General features: G+C 35.1%; 3 protein-coding genes and 1 pseudogene across 7 annotated transcripts; 3 read left to right on the top strand and 1 right to left on the bottom strand.

The window, feature by feature from the left end:
* The first annotated feature begins 344 nt into the window (after positions 1–344).
* Positions 345–5,442, top strand: LOC107840626 (O-fucosyltransferase 6). 2 transcript variants are annotated; one of them, XM_047395260.1, is made up of 10 exons: positions 345–929; positions 1,039–1,101; positions 1,198–1,288; positions 1,373–1,449; positions 2,321–2,409; positions 2,530–2,713; positions 3,223–3,404; positions 3,874–3,976; positions 4,069–4,405; positions 4,556–4,697. In XM_047395260.1, exons 1-9 carry the CDS (start codon positions 729–731, stop codon positions 4,402–4,404), a joined length of 1,326 nt encoding a protein of 441 aa, XP_047251216.1. In that variant the 5' UTR covers positions 345–728; the 3' UTR covers position 4,405; positions 4,556–4,697. The 2 variants fall into 2 exon arrangements, with proteins under 2 accessions (XP_047251216.1, XP_016540030.2); XM_016684544.2 differs by having other exon boundaries at positions 351–929; positions 4,069–4,400; positions 4,556–5,442.
* Positions 5,443–5,520: 78 nt separating this feature from the next.
* On the top strand, positions 5,521–9,595 carry LOC107840625 (protein HIGH CHLOROPHYLL FLUORESCENCE PHENOTYPE 244, chloroplastic). Its single transcript, XM_016684543.2, has 8 exons — positions 5,521–6,156; positions 6,343–6,581; positions 6,748–6,846; positions 7,020–7,214; positions 7,796–7,888; positions 7,965–8,060; positions 8,640–8,780; positions 9,260–9,595. The coding sequence occupies exons 1-8, from the start codon at positions 5,925–5,927 to the stop codon at positions 9,434–9,436; spliced, it is 1,272 nt and encodes a 423-aa protein (XP_016540029.2). The 5' UTR covers positions 5,521–5,924; the 3' UTR covers positions 9,437–9,595.
* On the bottom strand, positions 9,412–24,556 carry LOC107840624 (tRNA(His) guanylyltransferase 1). Of its 4 annotated transcripts, none has more exons than XM_016684539.2 (14): positions 24,403–24,556; positions 23,749–23,913; positions 23,363–23,494; positions 23,230–23,274; positions 21,740–21,909; positions 21,518–21,603; positions 20,447–20,554; positions 19,712–19,968; positions 18,697–18,828; positions 18,548–18,592; positions 17,875–18,044; positions 17,657–17,742; positions 17,075–17,179; positions 9,412–9,791 (listed from the first exon to the last, which is right to left on the bottom strand). In XM_016684539.2, the coding sequence occupies exons 2-14, from the start codon at positions 23,850–23,852 to the stop codon at positions 9,651–9,653; spliced, it is 1,581 nt and encodes a 526-aa protein (XP_016540025.1). In that variant the 5' UTR covers positions 23,853–23,913; positions 24,403–24,556; the 3' UTR covers positions 9,412–9,650. The 4 variants fall into 4 exon arrangements, with proteins under 4 accessions (XP_016540025.1, XP_047251217.1, XP_016540027.1 ...); XM_047395261.1 differs by having other exon boundaries at positions 23,749–23,992; positions 24,403–24,543; XM_016684541.2 differs by lacking the exon at positions 24,403–24,556 and adding an exon at positions 24,159–24,330.
* On the top strand, positions 14,404–16,532 carry LOC107840623 (annotated as a pseudogene).
* Positions 24,557–27,511: the final 2,955 nt, after the last annotated feature.

Genomic DNA, 27,511 nt, shown 5'->3' with positions numbered 1-27,511 from the left:
TCATTTCAATTTATTTATTTTACTTTTTTTTTTCGTCAATTTTTTTTTAAAATATTTCTTAATTTTTAACTTTTTATATGTTTAAGAGTACAAAATTAAGGAAATTTCAGTATATCTTTAATTGAAAGCATAAGATCAAAAAGAAGTATACTGTATTACTATTTTAGAACTTAGGATTATTACCAATTTTTTTTAACAAAAAAAAAAATAGCGTACAACTTAGGAGCAAGGAAACTTTCGGTAAACAGCCGTAGGTGAGGAGTGGGACAAAGTAAATACGGGAAAATGAATTAATAAAATGTATTGTTTGTCTTTGTCACTCCCCAAACCCCTAAAAGGACGTAATAGCTGCTTTCCCTACGGAAATTGCTCTCTTTACTAAAAGTTGTTACTTGAATTTTTCTTCACTATATTTAGGCAATTCCCGATTTCTATTGGATTAGGAAATCACTTCTTCTCTTACATGTTTTTTGGGTGAGAGAAATATTATCTTTGTAGTATTGGGAGAAACTGTATCTTATAAAAAGTTGGAAACTATTTGAGATTTATTGAAAAATTAGAGTCAGCCAAACCCTGTTGACTAAACCTTTCCCACAACTTCTCCCTTACAAAACTTGTTGTTCTTCCTTGTACTCAACTCTCTCACCTACAAGCAGGCCAGGCAGGCTTTGTGCTAAAAACTATTTGTTCCAACGTTATTGTTAGTATTAGTTGTTCCAAACAAAAACATGAAGAAGAGAAAACACGAGTCGTTGTTTGTTGGAACATTCCAAATCATTGTCCATACTCTGTTATTCAGAAGACGCCGCCGCATTCACCGTCTCCTTCCTGTTATATCTGCTGTTTTATCCGGCGCTCTTCTTTTTTTCTTTGTGTTTTTCTCTCCTCCCATCACCTCCCACCACCATCCCCTTATCAATCCCATCTCGGTATGTACATATAACATGCTTATATGTTTTCCATTCATACGTTACATCATTTTCTTTTTGCTTCTGTTTTGATTTTGATTTACTCTGTTTTGTATACTCTATTATTTAGTTCAATAATGCGACGACGGAGTTTCAGATGAACCTGCAAAAAGAACAAGTCTTTCGTGTTCCGGTGAGCGTTACTACAGCTATTTATTGCAGCTTTGACTGCTTCCACGTGTACGTGAAATGCTTCCTTTATCTGAAGCTCCTGATTTTTAATGTATAGATGGGTGGAGGGAGTTTAAGCGGAGACGTATGGAATTCGAAGCAATCAAAATTCTACCATGGCTGCAGTAATTCCAGCAATCATTTTCCAAGTGGGTGCATTTTGTTTTAGCCTTGTAAATTTTTGTTTTGTTCTACATTCGTCTGATTGATCTGTGACGCTGCAACATTTGCAGGTGCAGAGGTTAATACTCATCCCAATAGGTACTTGATGATTGCAACTAGTGGAGGCTTGAATCAACAGAGAACTGGGGTAAATTCTTTCCCTATTAATGCCAAATTTCCCTTCATTGAAGGTCAACAACATGGAGAGACGCTGAAAAGAGAGATTTGACTTTAGGTTTTATGTCATTTTTGGATGTGACCCCACTGCATTTAAGACATAGATACTCTTTTCAGGTGCATTTTTGGTAGCTTTTGGGGGAAAAAACAAGTATTGCAGAATTGGATATGATACAATTTCAAACGTTCAAAATTTTGAATTGGGTAATTGCCAGCTCTTGGCATGGGTGCAGTGAAAAGACAATCTCATCATCTTTCAGCTTCCACTTTCTCAAAAGAAAAAAGATTACTAGCTTCTATCAATAATAAGAATGAGCAAGAAAACTTATAGTACAACAACAATATCTTAGTAATGTTACATGAAACATTAAGCTGCATAGGATTACAAGTTGCAGCTTAAGAATAATGCTGTCAAGTGAATTGCTTGGTCTGCTTCCTGATTCCATAATTTTGTAAACGGTTCCCTTGTCCCGAGTTTTAGTCTTTACCACTAATCAGCTTACCGTGTCTGAATCTCCTTCCTTTGACCTGTCAGAAACTAATTAACAAGCATCATTTTGATGATTATAGATGCAGAGCAGTTAATGAATTCCTTTTACTTATTCATGGCCTTTTTATATGTACTGTTGAATCTACGAAGTTTCTGTTGACACTGACATGTCTTGCTTAACTGTGCTATCATGAATCAGGAAGTCCATTTATGGACACTTTTAAGAGTTTATATTAAATCTGAGATACTACGAGCCGATATTTGGCCATTGGAATTCTAATTATTTGCAGTTACATTTTAAGAGATTGCTAAATCAAATTCGAGTTTCAAATCATTTTCTTGCTGGATGCAGATTGTAGATGCAGTTGTTGCAGCTCATATTTTGAATGCTGTCCTTGTAGTTCCACAACTCGACCAGAAATCCTACTGGAAAGATTCAAGGTTTTATTTGAAACGTTTTGTGCACAAAGACATTAACCTTTTTGTTTGTTATGATGTACTATGATTCATGAAGCTTAACCATTTCCTTCTTTTTTTGTGTGTGTGTGTGTTCGTGTGCAGTAACTTCTCTGAGATTTTTGATGTTGACTGGTTTATATCACAAGTCTCGAAAGATGTCAAAGTTATTCGGAATCTTCCAACAAACAGAGATAAAGTCATAACTCCATATACAACGCGGGTTCCAAGGAAGTGCAATGCCAAGTGTTATCAAACTCGCATCCTTCCTATTTTAAAGAAAAAGCATGTAAGTCCTGTATAAATTAATGGGACATATTTGCCTTGTCCAGTGCATCAGAACATGATATCATCCCACGACATGAAAATTTGTGTACTTCATATGATTCGTTAAGTTCTTAGTGTTGTGTTACTCTTGTTGCATGTACATGTATGTTGCAACTCCTGCTGAAATGTAGTATTTTCTCCATCCATATTGCTCTAATGCACAACCAAGCCATAGCGCAGTTCAAAAATTGAAAGTTCGAGCTACAAAATACAGATTTACTATCCGTACAACACAAACTCCACCTTATTTCCAGGAAAAAAATTGCTAGTCAAGCATATCATCTTGTCAATGTCTGTATTGTTCACTACACAAGCTGTTGTGTGTGGGGGGGATCAACGTCATGGACTAGCTGTGTAATGCACTTTGCTTGTTTTAGGTTTTCCTACTGGCCTTTTAAATATCTCTAGATTTACTAGTTTGTTTTTGGATGTAGAATCTCATTTTTGACTCTCTGCTTTGTCCTGATGCAGGCCGTTCAGCTAACAAAATTTGACTATAGGCTTTCCAATCGGTTGGATACCAATATGCAGAAGCTAAGATGCAGAGTCAATTACCATGCATTGAAGTTTACTGATCCCATAATTGAGATGGGCAGAAAATTGGTTGAAAGGATAAGAATGAAAAGCAAGCACTTTGTTGCGTTGCATCTGAGGTAATTTGATTTACATTTATGTCCAAAAGATGTTTTGCACAACTATTCTTTTCGTTGTACATGAATGTGTTTTTCAAAGAATCTTTTTTTTTTTTTCCAACAACAGCAAACTGCTTTATTGTAATAAAGAAGGCAAATGCTCTAGCTTTTTGAGTGATGCGTGTTTGATGATCTGATAAATGGGTTATTTGTGTGGGTTGCAGTGCTACTTTCAGATTCAATGACATTCCTTTAGGATGTGAATGTTGATCTTGTCATCGTAGCTTGTGTAATTTTCTAAGTAAATATTCAAACAGACTCTAAGTTGCTCGGACTCTTCACTTTCGATGCCGCACCCGTGTCGGATTCTCCAAAAATACACTAGCTTTGGCGAATCCGACACGCACCCGTTGACATTTTTGAAGAGTCCGAGCAACACTATATTCTACAACTGGAAAATGCTTGCTGAAACTTGTTTACCATATGATAGGTTTGAACCAGATATGCTTGCATTCTCTGGGTGCTATTATGGTGGAGGAGACAAGGAAAGGAAAGAACTGGGTAAAATAAGAAAGAGGTGGAAGACATTACATGTGAGTCTCACTACCTATTTTAGTAAGCAGTAGTCCATACGTTGCCCCTACTTGTAGTTGATATGATATTGCTTCTTTGGCATTACTTGCAGGCAAGAAACCCGGATAAGGAACGAAGGAATGGAAAATGCCCTCTCACTCCTGAGGAAATTGGTCTTATGCTTAGAGCACTTGGTTTCGGTAATGATGTTCACATTTATGTGGCATCTGGCGAGATTTATGGTGGAGAGGAGACATTGGCTCCTCTCAAGGCTCTATTTCCAAATATTTATTCCAAAGAAACATTTGCCAGCAAGGAGGAGTTAGCACCATTCTCTTCCTTCTCTTCTAGGATGGCTGCATTAGATTTCATTGTTTGCGATGAGAGTGATGTTTTTGTATCCAACAATAATGGTAATATGGCAAGAATGCTCTCTGGGAGAAGGTAAGGTACTTAATATTTTCAACCTGAATCATTCAGCCGACTTCATAAAAAAAATTTAAACAAATTTTCTTTACTCAAATGCCATGTTACTTTTTTTGTTAGTCTGTTGTTCCAGGAAAGAGCAAATTCCTAAATAATTCCTTTTTGTGTTTCAGGAGATATTTTAATCACAAGCCGACTATCCGCCCAAATGCAAAGAAGCTTTATAAGTTGCTCCTTAATCGAAATAACGTGACATGGGAAGAGTTTGCCTCACAAGTTCGAACGTCTCAAATAGGCTTCATGGGCGAACCTATGGAGGTAAAGCCAGGCAGGGGAGAGTTTCATGAAAACCCATCAGCATGTATTTGTGCAGATTCGGAAATGGATACCGGTTCTGCTACTAGTAGTGCTAGGAGAGATATGATTGAAGTAACTGATGGTCAGGTTAGTGAAGAAGAGCAAGAATGGTCTGATACAGAATATTCAGAGAATGAACTTGAAATTTGATGAAGCGGGCTTCCAAAAGAACATGATGCAGATTCTGGCAGACTTTTTATAACAGAACAGCCAGAAACGGAGGATGATTTTCTTGGATTAAAAAAAAGTTGCAGATGGAACTGGTTCTTAGTTTGAGTACTAGCTTCCATTGATTGATAACAAGTATGGAGCCAAAATTGTACATAAAATCAAGTGCAAGCAAAGAGCTTGGTTCTCCAGTTTAGCTAGTTATTGGTGCAGTTTTTAGGCTAGAGTATCAATCGCATCGTTGAATTTATATGCAGCAGTTTAAACACACAAAGCGCAGGATAAGCTGGGAAAAAAAAAAAAACTGTATGCTGCTGCATTCACTATTGGAATATTAATTACTCTGAAGGAGAGGAAATGCTCAATTTATAGGAAGTGGCTTTTCATGTTTTTTACTTTCTCTAAAGGAAAAATTAAGTTGTATATAGTACTCAAGCTTTTCCATTGCAATTCTTTCGACTGAATATCTGTCAATTGCTATTTAGTCTGCATTGATCATTGGTAAGAGTTTTGACGAAATTAATGTGGTCACAAGTCAACGCAAAGGCCCAATTAAAATAGTGAGTTGCTGATACAATATATACATACTCTGCTTAATATGTCTTCTTGTTCTTTTTGCGTTCTTACTAATAATACTTTCTTCACCATAATTAATTCTTTAAATGGTCCTCTAAGTTACAGAAGCAACTCACTAAAGTTGATTTTTTTTTATTTTTTTTTTTCGGAATCTCTCTTACTTAAAACTTTCTCCTAAAATGTATACTAATATAAACTCAACGGAAAAGCCCCTCTCTCCCCTGATTTGTAATTAACATTCCTTATCATATTAATTACTCTACTTGTTTTTTCATTCCTTATCATATAACAAATAAAAAAAAAATATCTTTTTAATCTTGATGTATGTGAAAAAGTTAAAAGATAAAAAAGGGAAAAGAAATGTCTTTGATTAAAAAGAAAAAGTAGTGTTAAAGGAAGGAGTGAGGTGGAAAGCGGGTAACCACATCATGTGTGGAATGAATGAATAAGATAGTTAGTCGACGTGGCCTCTTCTTCCCCAATCCATCATCACACATACAACAGTTGTTGTTCTTGTTGGCCATCATCCCCTTTTCCCTCTCTCTAATGGCCGCCTCCACCCTCTACGCCCAGCTAGCTACCCTAACTACTCTTCCTTCTCGCAAGCTCTCTTCCCTGTCATGGAGCAAACTGTTTGATTCCACTCTCTGTCCTCCCATCACCACTCCTAAAGGTAATTGCACTCTTATGGTCTATAATATTATCTCTGACAATTTTCTTGCTTCTTTTGGATGCCTTTCCCCATCCATTAGGCCATTAATTAGCTCTACTGAAGTTAAATTGGAGTCCTACAGGGTACTTTTTAGAAAAAAAAAGCATGATTCCAACAATACCCACTAACTAATTTTGGGTCACGTAGGCAAACATTGTTCGGTACCTAAGGTTCTGTGCAATGCTCAGAGTGCTCCATCGGCAGTGAATTTAGCTCCGGGGACGCCAGTCAGGCCTACCAGTATACTTATTGTGGGGGCAACAGGCACATTGGGAAGGCAAGTAGTGAGGAGGGCATTGGACGAAGGCTACGACGTGAGATGTCTTGTAAGGCCTAGGCCTGCTCCTGCTGATTTTCTTCGTGATTGGGGCGCCACCGTTGTCAATGTAAGTAGGGAATGCCATCCATGGCTCCTGCTGCATTCTTGCGGTTACGAGTTCAGAAGTTAATATTTGCCCCTGGCTAACTATTAATCTTGCACTTCGTAAGATCCATGCTTTGTTAGTTCTTTTATGTTGTGAAAATTATCAAGTTAAACTGACTTCTGCATAGGCGGATTTAAGCAAACCTGAAACAATTCCAGCAACATTGGTGGGAGTCCATACAGTTATTGATTGCGCTACTGGACGCCCTGAGGAGCCTATAAAAACTGTAAGCATCCACACTGACAAAAAGGGGTCAAAATTTTGCTTTCACTCTATATTAAGGGGTTAAGGTTCTCGTTGTAATGAAAGTGATCTGATTATTTATTTGTCTCCATTCTTTTATTTACGTTGTTGCTTGTAGTGGCTTGTCAAGCTCATTTACTTTATCCATTCATTTAGGTAGATTGGGAAGGAAAGGTTGCTCTAATACAATGTGCAAAAGCCATGGGCATTCAAAAATTTATATTTTTCTCGATTCACAACTGCGACAAGCATCCTGAAGTTCCTTTGATGGAGATCAAACACTGTACAGAGAAGTTTCTCCGGGATTCAGGCCTGAACCACATTATAATCCGATTATGTGGCTTCATGCAGGTAGCATTCTCTAATGATTTTATTTTGCAAGGTGAAAATATGGCTTATGTACTTGTTGACCACAATGCTGAAACCAAAATCATATCTGAAAACTCTTGAAAGGTATTGCAATTAGATTCTTGAAAATATTTTGGTAAACCTATTGAAAATGGGAAAGAATTTGTTATCTCTTTGTAAATCACGGTTTATATATAACAACACTGTAAAATGGACACCTCGGAGTGTCAAAAGGCAATCAATATAACAGTTGAAACACGGAGATGTTGCTGCTTAAAAATTTGTAATGTAAAAGCAGAGAAGCTTCTTACATCATGTTCTTATTATTGAAAAAATTAAGAGCTTTGTTTGATTTACAAACAAGCTCTGCATATATTAGAAAGAGAACCTAGTGAACCTTAACATGGAGTGTCTTTTTGATCTTATTGATCAACTCTTAGCTGTTGGAAGAAAATACACATCTGGCCATACAAATAGTTTTTGAAAGAATTGAAATGGTGTTATTCCCGTATTCCCTTTTGCCATGTCTGTTGTCCTTGAACCGTATAATTCATTGGCTTAGTAGTTATTTTCATTTGTTCCAGGGCCTTATCGGTCAATATGCAGTGCCTATATTAGAAGAGAAATCTGTATGGGGAACTGACGCTCCCACTCGAATAGCATATATGGACACCCAAGTAAACTTTCTACTTAAGTCTCTTTTGAGTCTATTTAATGTAATTGGTTAATAATTCTGTGCTAAATTGTTTCCAGGATATTGCTCGCTTGACATTCATAGCTTTACGCAATGAGAATATTAATGGGAAGCTTCTCACTTTTGCTGGGCCTCGGGCATGGACAACTCAAGAGGTAAGAAGGATCTCCATTTTAAGCAGTAAAATTAAGTTCTGTTCACTACTTTGCACTGTAGCCTTTTGTGGTACTTTTTGTTTCTGGTATTGGGGTAAGCAACAACAGATGTAAATATCAAACTCTTACCTCAAAACCAAGTTCATTTTAAAGCTTCCTTGGGAAAAAGGCCATCAAATTTCTGCGAAAGGTACTCTGGATATCTCAGTACACAACAATGTATTAGTATAGCCCCACAAAGTGAGGTTTGAGGAGAGTAGAGCATGCGCAGACGTTACCCTCTCTCTCTCTGAGATAGAGAGGCCTAGATCTTCTATATATGCTAGACAACAAGATAAAAGGTCGATCCACTTAGTCGAAATTACAATGCCTTCCCATCGTCCAATCATTACTAGTCATTTTTCTTGGATATATATATACCCACAAGAAGTAAGTTTCCCGCAGAGGCTAAATTAAGCTCTTTGTCTTTTTGTATACTACTTTTTTGTTGTTTTTTTCTTTGTTATTTCACTCCCTTCTCTCCTGTTTGGATGATATCTACTAAGTACCTTGTTATCAAGTAATTACTCATTAAATCAGGTGATAACATTGTGCGAGAGACTTGCTGGTCAAGATGCCAATGTGACTACCGTGCCTGTCTCAGTTTTACGATTCACGCGTCAGCTAACTCGGTTGTTTGAGTGGACGAATGATGTTGCTGATAGATTGGCATTTTCAGAGGTAGAGATTTCTTCTAGCTTTGCATCGTGTAATTCTTCATTACTAAATGCAGTCTATCAATCATATCGTGCTGTTCATTATATCTACGACATCATTTCCTTTCTTCGACTGTATAGCACTTCCTTCCAAAAAAATAGGACCTTCTTAAGATGTTTGAGAACAACTTTTCATCTTTTTTGATTAGCAAAGTCATTCAAATTGAGGTATAGTGCTCGTTTTGACTGATTTTCCAAATTCTAGTTCCATGAGAAGGTACACATATTTACTTTTAAAGCACAGTCGGACTCGTTCTTTTTATTAGTGAAGACCGTACCGTTCTTATCCTTTCATCTGCAACAGCTTTCTGATCCTGTGTCCAAGCAATAGGAAAAAAATAAAATAATAGGGTATAAACCCATGTCTAAAGCATGAGTCCCATGCTGGAGTGTTGGATGGCCAAAAGACAAAGCTAATGTCATTGGTGTGGTGGCAATTTCCAGGTTTTGACTAGCGATACCGTCTTCTCAGTTCCTATGGCTGAGACATATAACCTTCTGGGTGTGGATGCAAAAGACATCAGTTCACTGGAGAAATATCTGCAGGATTATTTCACCAACATACTCAAGAAGTTGAAAGACCTTAAGGCTCAATCGAAGCAAACTGATATATTCTTTTGAAAGGAAAACTTGTTTATGTTGTACTACAAGTAATATACCCCGTGACAGAGAAACATAAACAGAGGCTTTGAAACTCCCAATCTTGTTTTTTGTCCTAGTTTGCTCTTCATGTATTGTAAAGAAGATAAAGAAAGAAAATGACTTTTGACTTTGTTGGAACTACTTCTCCGAGATAGTGAATACTGAAAGGCCCTTTATAACAGCTGCAAGACAACTAAAGCAGTGGAATGACATGCTTTTCTTCTGCCTCCTCACCAAGTATTCTTGGATGTTCTTTCCAAAAACTCTCCTCAATTATATTACAGTGTTCAACCACAACTTTGTCACGTCCAATATCAGTTCCACTTAGTTCCTCCTGCACCAAAAAAACAAAATAATATACTGAAATAAGTATAAGCATTCCATCATTTTCATCTTCACAGGAAGTCGAAAGCAACAGCGCACACAGCCAACGAACCTAAGGTACCATGTCTAGCTGTTGGATGTAAACAATATAAGATGATAAGATGTGATAAAGATTAATACAGTTGAGGATGGAACATCGACCTGATTTTAACCAACATATGCTTGTGGGAAAAGTCAATTATCACGTTAATTAATGATCGATGACAAAATAAAAATAAAATTAACATAATTCGAGAAAAAATAAATGAACAAACCATAAAAAAAGAAAAAAGAAATTAGAGAAGGAGAAAAGAAGAAAAGGAAAAAAAATGAAAAGCAATAAAAAAAGGAAAAAAATGAAAAAGGAGATCCTTAAGTACAAGAGTTGAGTATTATGTGTAGTTCGTTTAGGGGTATGAGTGTAATTAGCTTGTTCCATGTGATCAATTATGCAGTTTACTTTTTAAAAAAGAAAAAAAAATAGGAATGTGCCTGATCAAGTAAAAATGAAACGGGTAGCATATTATGGAGTAGTTTCTAAACTTTTAAAAGATCACAGAATAAGGGGTAGTTTGGTAGGGTGCATAAGAATACAACAACATATAATTATAATCCCACAAAGTGGGGTCTGGGAGAATAAAATGTACGCAATTTATACCACTACCTCAGATCAAGTACAAAGACTATTTTCGACAGACCCCCTACACATGACGGATAACAATATAACAAACAAAAAATATAAAAGCACACAAGAAAATGGGATAATACACTACTAGATAATAAAGGAAACAAGACACAGATAAGGTAATACTATAAATTATCTATTCAAACTCATATACATCACCGAAACACCACGAACAAGAAACTCTGGGCGCAGATACAAACCAAACACTCATCACTGCTATCATGGCCGAACTCCTACCCACTAATCCTTTTCCCTGATTCGAGTCCTACACACCTTCTGCTATCAAGGGTCATGTCCTCCGTATAATGAAACTGCTCCATATTATGTCTAATCACCTCCCTCCAATATTTCTTCGACCCACCTTTACCCCACCTAAAATCATCCATAACCAGCCTCTCACACCTCCATACTGGAGCATCCATCGCAACCGTACTTTTCGCATCTTGTCCTCCACCGAAGTCGCTCCCATCTTCTCCCGAATAATTTCATTTCTAACCCCCTCTCTCCTGGTAAGTTCACACACCCATCGCAACATCTTCATCTCCGCTACCTTCAACTTTTGGATGTGGGAGTTCTTAACTAGCCAACACTCTGCTCGATATAACATAGCTAGTTGAACTGTCACTTTGTAGAACTTACCTTTAAACTTATGAGGCACCTTCTTATCACATGAGAATCCCGAAGCAAGCCTCCATTTCAACCACCCTACACCAATACAGTGCGTAACATCCTCGTCAATCTCACCATTCGCCTGAATTATAGACCCAAGATACTTGAAACTTTCTCTCTTCTGAATGACCTAGGAACCCAACTTCACTACTACGTCAGCCTCATCGACAAAGCACTAACTTACATTTCAAGCACTCCGTCTCCGTCCAGCTCAACCTAAGTCTAAAGGATCTGTCTCCAAACCACCAACTTATCATTAACTCTTTCCTGAGTCTCGTCAATCAGTACAATATCATCAATAAATAACATACACCAAGGCACCTCCCTTGATATGACGCGTCAAAAAATCCATCACGGGCTAAGAGTCGGTCCCTGATGCAACCCTGTCAAAACAAAAGTGTTATGAATATCCTCTTGCCGTCCTGACACTAGTCTTCGCGCCGGCATACATGTCCTGAATCGACCTAGTGTACGCCACAGGAACCCCTCTAGCTTCCAAGTACCTCCACAAAATATCCCTGGGGACTTTGTCATATGTCTTGTTCTCCAGATCAATGAACACCATGTGCAAGTTCGTTTTTCTCTCCCTAAACTGCTCCACTAATCTCCTCACGAGGTAAATGGCGTCAGTAGTTGGGAGACCTGACATGTTGAACTGATTCTTGAAAATAATCACGATCTTCCTTAGCCTCAACTCTACCACCCTTCTCTAACCCTTCATAGTAATGACTCAATAACTTAATACCCTATAGTTGTTGCAACTCCGAGTGTCCCATTTGTTCTTATATAATGGAATCATTATACTCCATTTTCAAGCTTCGGACATTTTCGCCTCCCGAAAAATGATGTTAAACAACCTTATTAGCTACTCCAAACCTGCCTCGTTAGTGATTTTTCAAAAATCCAACGAAATCTCGCCTAACCCCGTTGCCCGACCTCTACGCATCTTACGAATAGCCCTTTTAACCTCCCCAACCTTGATACACCTACAATAATGATAATCGCAACACCTCTCTGAGTTCTCCAAGTCCTCCAGCACGAAACCTTTATCTCCCTTGTTGTTCAAAAGTCTATGAAAATAGAACCGCCACCTCTTCTTAATGAGGGTATCCTCAACCAACACTTTGTCATCCTCCCCCTTGATGCACTTCACTTGATCGAGGTCACATGTAGAATACATTGTATTAATAATGTCTGCATTAGTAATGTTGATATTGGTTATGCTGAGATTTTTCTTATGCAGTGTTTGATTTAACGTATTAAAATAACATAAAAGGACAGCCCAGTTACTAAACTCCCGTTATGCGCAAGGTTTGGAGAAGAACCGATCACAAGGATCTATTGTACGCGGTCTCACCTTACATTTCTGTAAGAGACTGTTTTCAAGGCTTGAACCTGCGACCTCCTGGTCACATGACAAAAACTTTATTCAAGGACTCCCTTTCATATTAAAAATAACATGCATGACATAATTACTTTAAAATATATTTACAAAAATACCCTCCACAAATAATTATGTTTTTAACCATATTAATACACGCATTAAAATTTATTATATTACTAATATGATGTATTTTTGTTTAAAAAGTATATCAAACTAAGTTACAGCCATTATTCTGCACTCTACCAACCGAACCCCAAATCCCAATAGAAAACGTCTTACCTAGAATTACAACGGCAACGATGTATGATTTAATTCATAAACTAAAACTGCATTTGTGGGATTGCGTGACCATTTGCCAGTATCAAGAAATAAAGAGAGATTCTGCAAACGCTGAAACGGTAGGTGAGATGGCAATGGTAGGTTGGAAGAAATTTTAATTTATCTATCTATACTTTTATTATTATAAAAATTGAATTACCTAAATGGAGTATCTTTTCTTTTTTTCTGAAGTATTAAATTACTAATTTTAAAGGAGTATAACTTAACTATTACACTGCCTAATACTTCCTCTTCATTTTACTAAAGATCTCTATCAAATATAGATGTTTGATTTTATTTTTCTATTTTATTGTATCAAGAGCGTATTACCTTTTTTTACTCCCTCCATTTCAAAAAGAATTATCTATTTTAACTTAATACGAAGTTTAATAAAATAAATAAGATTTTTGAATCTTGTAATCTTAAATTAAAATTGTGTTAAATGTATCAAAATGTTTTTTAATCTTGTGGTCCTAAACATATCATGTGAAAAATTTAAATTAAAGTATTGTCAAAATAAAAAAAAAAATCATTCTTTTTTAAACGGACAAGAATGAAAAATAGGTGATCGAGTATTATTTTTAATACTAATAACTATATTAAATAGTACCGACTCTTAAAAGATCATAAATAAGATGGAATAGTTTTATTAATTTATCTATAAATAACAAGTATGCCTTAAAGATGATAAAATATCACGATCAATATGCAGAAGTGCGAATACAAGTATATGCCTTAATAAAACATGAGGATCAATTATGCAGAAATGCTAATGAATAGACACCATTCATGCACGTGTATGGTCTCTTAAGAGCTGTCCTTATAGCGTAAGATGCAAATGAGTGGAACAAGAACTTAGGTAATTAATGGAAGAAAACTTTTGAAACTCTGTAAACTTATTTAGTATGTGTTTGGCATGAAAATCAAAAATATATTCCTTTTATTTGAAATTTTTAAAGTTGTAATTGTGCTTGGCCATAGTATTTGAAATAAATATTTCGAATTCAAGTGTATTTTAAAATAAAAAAAGAACTTGAACATGCAATATAATTTAAAAGGGGTTATTTTATGGGGAGAAAAAAAATAATTAAAAAGTGCTCTTAAGGCCTTTTCCAAAATCTTGTAATTGGTATTTTATGGCCGAACAAAAATTTCAAAATAAAGTGATACGTATTCCGAAATAAAGTGTGTACTAAAACGAGCCTCAACTCTTTCAAAAAATAACATAGGGATAAAATGAGAAAAATTCTACATAATGATATTTATATCAAGTGGATAAGTGATTTGTGACAAGTACTAACTAGTATAATAATAATATCGACAGCTGATATAGAAAGGAGGGAGTATAGTTCAAACTTCAAATTTAGAGTACGTTGCAACCACAAGATTAAGAAGAGTTGCGTATTAACGTAGTACATTTCTAATTCTAATTAATGCACGTGCATAGCCTTGAAGTATGTGTTCTTTCAGCTCTTTTGTCTCTTTTAGATACTAATACTAGAGTAACAAATAGATGATCATCCCTTGTCTATTTATAGTCTGATCGAGGAAACTACTTCTCACGCACAAATTAAAACAAGTAGCTAGAAGATGAAAGTTTCAGGGTTTCCCTCAATCCATCTTCTTCTTCTTCTTCTTGTTTTCCATGTTTCCTGATGGGTAAGCTCAAGCTCACCCCAAGATGATCATCTCAGCTTCATTCAATGTCTTAAACTGAATTCAGATACTCATTTCCCCATCTCCACACACCTCTACAATCCAGAAGATGCTTCTTATTCCTCTGTCCTTGAGGCTTCCATTCGAAACCTTCGTTTCAATGAGTTTTACACCCCAAAACCCCGCCTCATTATCGCTGCTACTCACGAGTCTCATGTCCAGGCTGCCATTTTATGTGGCAAGAAGCATAGCCTGGAGATGAGAATCCGAAGTGGGGGACATGATTATGAGGGTTCTTCCTATGTATCTTAAGTCCCATTTTTCATCCCTGATCTTTTGAACTTAAGGTCCATCGAGGTGAACATCAAAGAAGGGACTGCTTGGGTTCAAGCTGGTGCCACACTTGGGGAGCTTTATTATGAAATTGCATATAAAAGTAAGGTTCATGGTTTCCCTGCTGGGATGTGCCCTACTGTTGGTGTAGGTGGACATTTCGGTGGTGGAGGCTTTGGTAACATGATGAGAAAATACGGTCTTTCTATTGATAACATAACTGATGCGTCCATAGTTGATGTACATGGCTGTATTCTTGGAAGAGAGTTCATGGGAGAAGATTTGTTTTGGGCCATTACAGGAGATAGTGCAGCTAGTTTCGGTGTTGTACTAGCATACAAAATAAAGTTAGTCCCTGTGCCACACAGAATGTGACCGTCTTTCAATTAGCAAAAACTGGTGAAGACAACATTTTAGAATCAGTTCATCGTTATCTAGAAATAGCAGATGGTTTTGATAGAGATTTGTTCCTCCATATGATTCTTGATGTGCCAAATCGTGGAGATGATCAAGAGAAGAAAAACAAGACGATCCGAGCCAAATATTTGGGCTTTTTCTTAGGAGGTTCAGAAAGACTCATCTCTCTCATGAATGTGTCTTTCCCAGAACTGGGCTTGAAGAAAGAAGATTGCCAGGAGGTAAGTTGGATAGAATCAGTGCTATATTGGGGAAATTTCTCCATTAATGATAATATTACGTCCACTCAAGTTTTACTCAACAGAACACCTTCAAAACTATACCATAGCAAGATGAAATCAGACTTATCTCCAGAAGTCTATACCAAAGGAAGGACTAAAGTTGATATTCAAGAGAATGGTTGCACTAGAAGCCCCCTACATGTTTTTCTTCCCTTATGGTGGGAAAATGAGTGAGATTCCACCTAAGGCAAAACCATTCCCTCACAGAGCTGGAAACATAGCCAATATTATGTATGGAACAGACTGGATTGAGCATGGATTTGAAGCTGATGAGTATTACAGTGATTTAACAAGAAAGCTGCATGACTCTATGACTCCTTTTGTGTCCAAGCTCCCAAGGCAAGCATATTTGAACTTCAAAGACTTTGATTTGGGAGTCAATTACCATGGAGTGAACAGCTATTTACAGGGGAAAGGATATGGAGATAAGTATTTCAAGGAGAATTTTGACAGGTTGGTGGAATATTAAGAGTAGAGTTGATCCTGAGAATTACTTCAAAAATGAACAAAGCATCCCAGTCCCTCCATTTCCGAAAGAGGGTAAACTTAATAAGGTTACTGTGAGTGCTACTTAGAGAAGGATTTAAGTTACCTATCTTAGGTTTAAGTATTTTTGCCTAGCTACTTTAACTTGCATCATTAGACTACTATGGCAAGATTAATAAAATAAAGACTTCTTCTGTCTAATCCCCCCCGCCCCCCTTTTTTTCCCCTGAAACCAGTAACTTTGTTATATTGATAGAAACAGAACAGTACATAGGCCCCTTCTCCCATTTATTAATGAATGTTATTTATCGAGAAAATAATTCACACTGGATTCAGGTTTCCGTTTTCAGTACGAGATGAAAGAAACTGATGGGCCAATCTGCATTTAGTTTCCCGTCATGTCACCATGATACATGTGCTTTTGTTTATGGTTATTTACATGTGTTTTTGTTTATGGTTATTTACAGGGATAAGGGAGTTATTCTAGAATTAAATTTTTCATGTGTTTTGCTTACGGGTATTGACTAAAATCAACATTAGACAGGTTAATTATAATATCATATTTAACATAATTAAAAGCCCTACTTCCTCCCTTTTAATATATGTATCTGGTTTTAATTTGACATGAAGTTTAAAGAAACAAAAAAGATTTTTGAATCTTCTGGTCTTTAACTGAAAAATACGTCAAATCACAAATGTATCAAAATGCCTTTTAATTTAGTAGCCTTGCTATGTCGAAAGTTAAATTAAAAATAACCAAAAAAAAAAAAGAAACATTCTTTTCGAAATAGATAAAAAGGAAAGTAAAGCCAACAAATTAAAAAGAACCTTTGGCCATTAAATTTTCATTTTTTTTTTTCGGAGTGCAACTCCGGGAAACAATTGTCCATAAATTTTTGAAAAATTTTGTTTTCACCTTTTTCAAGATCACTTTTTCCATTGAAAAAAGTTCAGTAGTTATTCCACAAGTATTTTAATTGAATCAGTGGGAAAAAAAATAATCGAAAGAGAGAGAGACAAATTACCTTGTCTCGGAAAACAGAGGAACCCATCCGAAACATGATCGGTAGCGCATCATAATCAATGCCAAACTGGGCAAGCAATTCATTTTTTTCTTGAGCTTGAGTGCCCTGCAGGACCACAGGGTTCAACATTATCATTTCAATATCAAATCTTTAACCTTTATGATAAGTGTTACTAGAATACTACAACAACAACAACTATCCCTCAGTCCCAAACAAGTTGGGGTCGGCTATATGAATCTCCACTTCTTTCATTTAAACTCATTTTGTATCACCATGACATGATACTAAATAAAACAAAAGTAGAAAATGAGTTGAATGTATAAAAATAATCATACTAATAATAATAGAAGTTCTATAACAAGGCTAAAACCTCTTCTCAACTAGTAGATATCACCTATATGAATCTTTTGCTACCATTGTGCCTTATCTTTAGCTAAGTAAGCATTGATACAAACTCTTTTATTATCTTAGCAATGAAGTGAAAAAGGTTTTCCATCATATTTATACAGGACTAATATCAGCGAACTACTTCATCTAGAACAAGGATCCTGTAATACAAAAGAAGGGAAAAAGATTCAGCACCTTTAGGCAGCTCTGAGCTTCAGTTCTGCTCTTTCCAGACTTAACAAGCATCCAGAAGCAAGTATTATACTGATTGTTTATGTGACCTACAAAGTCAAAGTATTGCATTGTGATATCAGATTCATGCATTCATTTTCTTTAGCTTGACATCTAGAACTATAACTCTTATTGATTTGCTTAAATTCTTCAAAACAATGACTAGAATAAAAAGTACTCACAATCAACTTGTCTCCACGCTAGATAGTCTCGAAGAATCTTAGAGGACGGGTAGCAAACAGATCGACCATCAAAGTAAGGTGGCTCCTTAAAGTCATTCTCAGGGAAAAATTCTTTCCATTTCATCACATACATGGAAGAGAAAAGAGATACAATGGCAGATATAATTTCGCTGCAATACAATCAAAAGAACACGTCAATATTAGGCTAGTCAACTATGAAAGGCCAAAGTCCCTCCTGCAATTGCTCAAATTGACTCACATACTGAAGAAAGTTGTTGTAGGGCAGAGATTTGCTACAAATGCCAAGAATGTTAAAAGGAGAATGCCACCATTCAGAAAGATACCAAGCATTCTCAAATCACACATTCTGATAAACTTTCATTGTGCACAACACACTATCAGGATCATTTATCATGTTACTCACATGACATCTAACTATGCTCTTGGAAAGTGGGAAACTAAGTTTTGGGTAACTTAGTACTCGGTTTCCCCTTATTTCTTTCTCTACTTTCTCTGTCCCTCGATAGATGAGCGTGGCATCAAAACAATAAGCAAAGACCGTGAATTCTAGAAACAGGACGAAACATTTGCTTCTGATCTTGAAGTGGCACCATGAGGTTTTAGCTAAGTGTACACTACTGACGAAATGTAACAAGAGTGATGCAAGAGTTACCTTGAATGTCTTTGATACAAAAGAGAATCTTTCTTGAGAACAAAACTGAAAAAGAAATAATAGTGGTATTAAGATTTTTTCCTTTTTTTAAATAAAGGAAAAAGATAAAATGTGAATTAAGTAAGTCTCAGTGTTAAAGAAACAAACACCTGAATTCGTCGCTCACCCCATATGCAAAGATTATATCCTTACACATCTCCACCAAAGAAATTGCACATGAGTTCATAAGTTTAAGGGCCTGCTCATCATTTGGCTTCTGAAAACCATTATCTTCACAAAACCTATAGCAATTAAAGATTGAACCAGTAACCAAGGCTAGAATAGAACAAATGACATGCTTATTGCTTAATATTAGCCACGTGTAATTTTTTAATAATTACTGAGGCAACAAGTCTGAATATTTGTAGATGTTAAACTTAGAATGTTAGTTACCATAAATATTCGGAGTATCTCTCCACTATCCTGAATTAGAAATCCATATACTTGATAAAGAAAATAACCAACTCACTGAAACAATGATTGTGTTAGTTAGCAAATGCTACAATCACTACAGAAGTTCATTTGTTGGCGGAAAAAAATAAGGAGAAAAGCTCCACGTAACTTTGACATGAATCAGGATTTGAAGCAAAAGAAAAATAACTAAGTCAATAGCAGATCACTATTTGCAGATGTATCAACCGATACAAGGAGAAAAACAGCAAAATGACAAGAACTTTAGTTACAACCAAAAGGGCAAACTCAGCATCAGAGAACATCAATCCTAAATTAGAAATCCACATACTTGATAAAGAAAATAACCAACTCACTGAAACAATGATTGTGTTTCTCTCTACAGTCCTGAATTAGAAATCCACATACTTGATAAAGAAAATAACCAACTCAATGAAACAATAATTGTGTTAGTTAGCAAATGCTACAATCATTACAGAAGTTCATTGTTGGTGGAAAAAAAAATACAGAGAAAAGCTCCATGTAACTTTGACATGAATCAGGATTTGAAGCAAAAGAAAAAGAATTACGTCAATAGCACATCACTAATTCTTGCAGATGTATCAACCGATAGAAGGAGAAAAAAAGCAAAATGACAAGAATTTTAGTTATAACCAAAAGGGCAAACTCAGCATCAGAGAACATCAATGTAGAAATTAAGGTATAGGAAGTCACCTGTGGAAATGACAACCATCTACACGGATCACAATCCAAGTAGATAACATCAACTTGCTTTGAAATTTGAAGGACCTCAAAAACTCCGGTTTGATCTTGTTGATGCCTTCTCCAAGAGAACCAAGTTCCTCAGTTAGGCATGAGTAATTATTCCAGAAGCCTTTTGTTGCTATATTTTCTGAGTGAACTATGACCGCCTTTTTCCTTGGTCTTTTAACAGGAGCACCATTTTCCCGGTATTTTACGATATCCTCCACCTGGGTTACAATGGATAATATAGCTTGAGAAAGCGGACACAAATTACGATAGATATTAAGAGATACCAGCATACGGCGGTGGGCAGAATATTTCAACCTTGAACTTTTCTTTTTGAAGCTGGTAACTTATTTCAACCTTGAACTGTGACATGTATTAGTAAGCCGTGATTGCTTGCTTTGACGAATTTCAACCAATTTGACTATAGACACATGATATTAAGATCAACATTGCAACTTAAAGTCCATTAGTATTTCCGCATTATATACTTCACCTAACAATTAGATATTGCGCTGGTTTAAATGAATGTTTTCGGCTGATGCATGTTGACACTTTCAAGATTGTGGGAGATCCTTATATATCCACAATACCTGAAAGATCTTTAGACTTGTAAAGGTGACACCAAAAGAGGGTACTTGGCATGCACACACATACATATAGAAAAAGATACTTTATATGAAATGCAAGGAAGGGAAGTACCTTTATCTTGACAGCACATGACCCTTGACGAAGAATCTGTGGAAGGTCTTTGTAATTTATACCAAACTGCCGAAAGAGCAATTCATTCTTCTCCTGCTTTTGTGTTCCCTATCCACATAATAACAAAAACATCAAAACTCAAAAGGGTAAGCTGGTTCCAAACTTTCCTTAGCCACTCTTTAATGCACTCGTACACACTACAAAGAAAGCCAAAGAGAAAAGAAGACAAATAAGAGATTAGGAGGAATAATTTCTCTATTCTGGAATTGTAAGGAGCAAATCATAAATCTGCATCCATATAATTTTTTAACGACAGAATTCATATTCCGCAAAATCCTACTCATACGGTACGCAAATTTATCAAAGATTCGACAATCGTTTTGTAAGCTGATTGAGTACAGCTAGCATCTTATGCTTTTAAACCACAATCCGAAACTTTGCACATGGAATCTAACACTTCTCCTAGCTAGCTTCAAGTGATGTGTTCAACTAAATCAAACATCACAAAGAGAACAATTTGCGACAACCAGCTTAAGGATCTTCAAAAAAAATTCTCAACATCTGCAGGTATCTAAATTTTAGAAGGAGCACTACGATATTTTCCCTGGTGACAGACTATAGACATCCGATCAATCAGAGATCCAATATCTGTATGCAAATATGTAACTCTAGAAACCTTGCTGGAACTTCCATAATCCTTTTTCCCCCGTCACTACAATTTTCTTTAAGACCTTATCTAATATGCGATTTTATATGAAGACCTCTACATGCATGTAATTACTTTTCTTTTATAGATGCTACCATTTAAGAACCACCTGTTACTTGCAGCAGTTTGATTGCCTGCAATGTTAGCAGCGGCAGCCTCTGTATGCTAAATTAGAATTCCGCACCTTCTTCTAGATAACGGTACACTTTGCTAATTCCCCCATTTCTTAGCAGAACATTTAGTGTTCTTTTAAATGCATGAAAGCAAACAGAAACATAAGTTGTTGTTTCTTACAAATGGGAACAAATCAATAAGTTACACTTCAATTATTTGTAGTCTCATATTTGGGTTACGAAGTACAAAACCTTAAGAATCTCTTTGGCTTCCTTTTCTGATGTTCCAGAAAATATAAGCTTCCACAAACAAGTATTGTATTGATTGTTTAAATGACCTGCAAGAAGAACCAAATTACTTTTAAGCATCATATTTGATCCTACATCCAAATACTATTCTTTACTTAATTCTAAACCAACCAATGTAATGCAGTTGGTGATATTTCACTGAAATGCTCAAATGCTTGAACTTACATTCTGATTGCCTCCATGCAAGATATGCCTGAAGAACCTCCATTGATGCACAGCAAATAATTCTTGAACGGAATGATGGAGAGAGATTTAACTCCTTTAGAGGAAAGAACTCTTTCCATTTGGTGGCATACGCAGATGTGAAAAAAGATACAATAATGGAGAGTATTTTGCTGCAAAGTCAAATTTATGTGGTCAGCTAAGAATATGAGCAACTTCACCCCCTGAAATGAGTAAACTGACTGTCTTACACGTCCTCTTATTTTTTATTTAAACCAAAGAGGCATGTAGTTTCTTATAACAACAGAATCCATTTTAATCTAATTCCAATTAAGTCCTGCTAAAACTGTAACATACTTCAAGTGTCCATCTTAGGTCGAAAAGCAAGTCTGTGGACTGCCAAGCTGACCATGCTATAAAATGTACCTAATGCCTTTTAGGAGAAACATTGTGATCTATCCCAACTCTTACCTTAACACTATTTTATTATAAATTTCCTCAAGCCAACTGTCCTAGTTGCCTTCAAAATCTGGATGTGTGTACTTCTCATTAAAAAAAAATAAGTTACTCAAAAGAAAAAAAAAGAAACTCATAAGATGAGTGAGTACTTATCACAAAGATCAGTTGACTCTATGCTAAAAGAAGGGGGATAAAATGACATAGTATTCTGAAGAAATGAGTGGTGAAGAAAGAGAAAAATAAAGCGAGAACAGAAGAAAGCCATTACTCCTATATTCTCTCATCTTACTTCCTTTGAGACATTTTTAGCTTGGAATTCTGTAAACTATCTGACACAGTTTCCGCCAACACTGATGCAATATAGAACACCCAAAAGAGAAGTTACATATCACTACAATGGATGAACAGGTATACCTTAGATGTTGAAGACAATTTTACATTATTATAATACATGAAACTTTAAAATGGAAAGCTTACTTCAGTCTAAAAAAAAATGGAAAGTTTACTGCTAGAGACTGGTTCCAACTATATTAATTACAGTTCTTTTCTTCTGGTGCCACATCAATGTGTGGACAGCTGATGACATGTTATTTGTTGGCATATTTCAGGAAAGAGGAAGAGAAAAGGATGCGTTGGTACAATGAGTCAGTCATATACAATTTGAAGATGCACTAACAGAACATTGTCCCCATATTCCAACAGAAATGATGGTTGTAGTTGAATCACATATATAGTCATCGCAGAATCATCACAAACATGTTCAAGATGCATAAGATCGGCAAAGTAAACAAGTTTGTTTTCTTGGTAACCAAATCAACAGTCAATCCAAGAGAGATGAAATGTGTATTATGCCTGCCATTTATGAACTTACAATGACAACAACACCAAAAACTATAGCTTAATCCCAAGCAAGTACATATATGAACTTAAACGAGGCAAATTCCACTCTTCAAACTACTCATCCTAAGGATCCAAAGCTAATTCTTGATAACACAGATAACACAAAACTTTGGGATGTGAAAAAAGTTACACACCTTGCTCGCCTCTGGTAAAATGTGGTTTCCTTCTTCAACACAAAACTGTATGGATGATTGATACATAGTCAATCTTTTCAAAGGTTAAGGAAATTGACACAACTGTTTAATACTAGTAAGAAACGAAATATACCTGTACTCATCACTGAATCCATACCCAAATACAACATCAGAGAAGTTCTCTAGTACCTTAGTAGCAGAAGCATTCATCAAGTTCAAGGCTTTTTCATCATTCGGCTTCTCAAACCCATGCTCCTCTGAGAACCTATCAAGTTATGATGCAAATTAGCAATCAAACACCCTTAATTGAAGGGTTCAGACTACATTTACAGTATTACCGCCTTTCGACCACTTGGTGAATTATCAATACTCTAGCACAAAAACTATATTTTGATAGAATTTGCAGTTAAAACCTCTTCATCTCAACAATTCGATCATAACAACTACGTTAAGATTTTAGTTGCAAGAAAAACTGATAACAACATGAAAGGTACATACAGTCCACAAACAATGCATTACCTATGGAAGTTGCGGCCAGCAATTTGAACAACAATTATATTTGGGTACATCACTTCATCCTCCACCTCGAAACGCTTGACGTATTCATACTTGCTGTTCGCCATCACCAAATGCCACTCAATCTTTTGTCAGATGGAAATTTCAACAAACGCTACAATGGAAAACCTGGTATACAAAAATTTAACGACCCAATGAATGGCTTCTTCTTTCTTGACGACAAATGAAAACAATATGTAGGAGTGAACTGCAAGATAAAAGAAGTGATGACATCACTAATGAGTAAGATGCTTGATGTATCTAGTTTCAACGGATCATCTAAACAATCACCTTAAGGGAATTAGAAACAACCTACAACTTTAAACTATAATACTAGTAATTCGAAAAAAAGTAAAGAGTTGTTTGTGCTTAACGTATGATTATCACAGTTAAAAGTTCCCTGCTTTTTCGAAAACAATAAACAGAAACTGGGGCATTTGATCTTGTCTAGCATAGCTGCATAGGTGAACCGTTTAATTTCCTAATTTGTTTTTAAAACAACTCAGCCACATAGCTTATAGTCTTCAGGGGGAACTTATTCATGTTTTTATTTTTATTTTTTCTTTACTTGAAGTAATTAACCTTAATTTTAGTGGAAGAATTCTGAATTTTACTTGCCTTATTACCGCAGCAGCAATGCAACAGAATTAGGGTCGGAGCCAATATCCAAATGGCGGCCGAGGGCTGCTCCGGCGGTAAAGGGGAACAGGAAGAAGCTAATTTGAAATTACGAAAAGCCACAATATATTCCTCCAGTACAACTTTTAAAAACAGTTTATATTTGGATGGTTATAATCTAAGTTTGGTCCTTTTTTAAAAAAAAAAATAACATAAATCTCATAATTTTGAAATATATTTACTTTCTTTCCTTTTATATTAATTAAAAAATTTTCTCCCTATTCTTATACATAAATTATCATTCATATACATTAATATTTATATACTGAACGAACTGATTTAACTATAATTAATAATAATAATAATTAAGAAAAGTAGTAGTGGTAATAGTGCATTAGTAATAGTTGTAGTCTTAATAATTATTATTATTATAACAACAATAACATAAAAATAGTGATAATAATATTTAATTTTTTTTGCAATTATTTCATATGTCTATATAATTTATAATTTTTAAACCCTCGTTAATCCTAATGTAATTATTTTAAAATTTAAAAGTTAATATGCATATTTAAAATAATTATTACTTTTATAAAATAAAATATTTTTTTAGACAAACAAAATCAAGAAAATAAGATAATTAAAAAAAGCATAGGATAAGGTGAAACGGTAATGATAATGAACAATAACAAATTGATTAAATATATAAACATTATAAGATAAATATGTATTGTATTTTTAAAAAAATGGATAAAAAGGAATAATAAACTGATTCTCTTTTATAAAATGAATATGATATTTGAATTTAAATAAATGAAAGTTAATTTGAAATGAAGTTCTATAACTTCTTAATCTCTCCTATATGTATTCTTACAATAATACGTAATGTTAAACTTTTCTTCTTCTTTTTAGTTTTATTTATCATTAGCTTTATTTATTAATGGCAAAATTCATACGCAGCCCCCTTAAGTACGCATCATTTTTCACTTAGACATCTCAAGTGGACATTGTTCCATTTTTGTACCTCAAGCGGTCTTCAAGTGTGTCGCTTTGACACGTTTTGTTGAATCAGCAAAATAATTTTAGTGCGTGAAACACACTCTCCGCTGAGGTGAAAAGTGACGAATAAAATGCGGACACGTGTCATTTTTGTTCAAATAATTTGTAAATAACTAATTTTAAATAAAAAATACCCAAATAATTTATAAATAATTAATTTAAATAAAAAATACCCCCTCCCCCTAACCTACTCACCTTACCAACCTTCTTCTTCAAACACCCCACCCCTTACCCCTACCCCACCCACCCCACCAGTCCACCCACCCACTCGCCACCCCCACCCCACCAGTCTTCTTCTTAAAACACCCCACCCACCCTTCACCCCCCACCCACCCTTTACCCCCCACCCCACGCACCCCGCTAATATTTTCTTCAAACACCCCACTCTCCCCGCCACTCTTCTTCCCCTCTTTATCTTCTTCAAAGACCCCACACCCACACCACCTCCCCACCCCGCACCCCAGTCATCTTTAATTTTTTCATCGATTTTTAATTTTTCTTCACTGATTTTAATTGATTTTTAGATTTTCTTCATGAATTTAGCTTCATTTTTTTCAAATTTGCTTCATCTATTTTGCTTCAATTTTTAATATTTTTTAATTGATTGTGTTTGATTTCAATTTTTCTTCTCGGATTTATCTTTATTTTTAAATTTTTTTCATCAATTTTGCTTCAATTTTTAATTTTTCTTCACTGATTTTTCTTGGTTTTATGCTTCGAATTTTTTTTATTATTATTGATTTTGTTTAAAGTCAATTTTTCTTCACTGATTTAGCTTTATTTTTCAATTTTTCTTCATCGATTTTGTTTGATTTTTAGATTTTCTTCTTTGATGTTGCTTATTTTTTATTTTTCTTCATTGATTTTGCCCTTAATGATTAAAAAAAAGGTGTTTATTATTTAATTTTCACGAACCTTTAAATGCGTATATAAATTTCTCTCAATAATTCTTACCATTAAATAAATTAAGATTGACAAAAATAATGGATAAAAATGTGAAAAAAGTATAAATTAATGGGCGTTGAGTTAATATATTATTTTTGGCAAGACAAACTCCTAAATATGTATCTAATTTTAAAATCTCTCTCAATAATTTTCTCCATTAAATAAGCTTAAGATTGACAAAAATGATGGATAAAAATAAGAAAAAGGGTATAAATTAATGAAAATGAGTCAATATATTGTTGGTGGGCCAAATTGGGCACTACATCAGCCAAAAATTGACTTTCACGCGCCTTTATAGAGGTGCAATACACGCACTTGGCCCAACTCAGTAAAAGGTGTCAAAATGACACACTTTATGGCTACTCGAGGTGCCTAAGTGAAAAATGACGCGTACTTAAGGTGGTTGCGTATGGATTTTGTCTTTATTAATTAATATAGTTATTGCATTCTTCATATTATTTTATGTTTGAGAATTTTTTTTATTTAAAATTTTAACTTTTGCAGACCGTTTAATAGATATTCTTTCGTATTATTTTCAAGTCTGAATTGAATCAAGCAATATTTTTTATTCTAATTTTGTTCTTTAATTTTGCTAGAGTAAATATACTTTCTATTAAAAGTTGGCAAAATGATCTTCTAGACCCCTGTACTATATCGATTTTGTAAGTTAGAAACTTTTACTTACATATTTGTCATCTGGACCATTGAATCCATCAAAAAGCAACATTTTGCACCTTTTGACCGTTGACCTTGCCTATGTGGCATTGAAATGGTGACTAGGACAAAGAGAGTGTAGCCACTTGCCTGGGGTGAGAATGTAGCCACTCGCCTGGGGGTCAATTTTTGGCCAATTTTACATTAAAATAATTAAAAAAATTAAAATAATATTAAAATAAAAAAGATAAAAAAAGAGTACTTTTTTTCATCATCTTTTTAAATTCAAGAATATTTTAAAATTTTAAAAATAATTTTAAAATATTTATAAAAATTTAAAAATAAAATAAAAAGGGTCCATTTTTTCACTCCATCTTTTTAAATTTAAAATATTTTTAAAAATTTAAAATAATTTAAAAATATGTTTTTCCCTCCCACCCAGCCCCCCACC

Source organism: Capsicum annuum, chromosome 8 (assembly GCF_002878395.1).
Source record: "Capsicum annuum cultivar UCD-10X-F1 chromosome 8, UCD10Xv1.1, whole genome shotgun sequence".
Classification (NCBI taxonomy): Eukaryota; Viridiplantae; Streptophyta; class Magnoliopsida; order Solanales; family Solanaceae; genus Capsicum; species Capsicum annuum.
The sequence above is the reverse complement of the archived record's forward strand: the minus strand, read 5'-3'. Positions and strand labels throughout refer to the sequence as shown.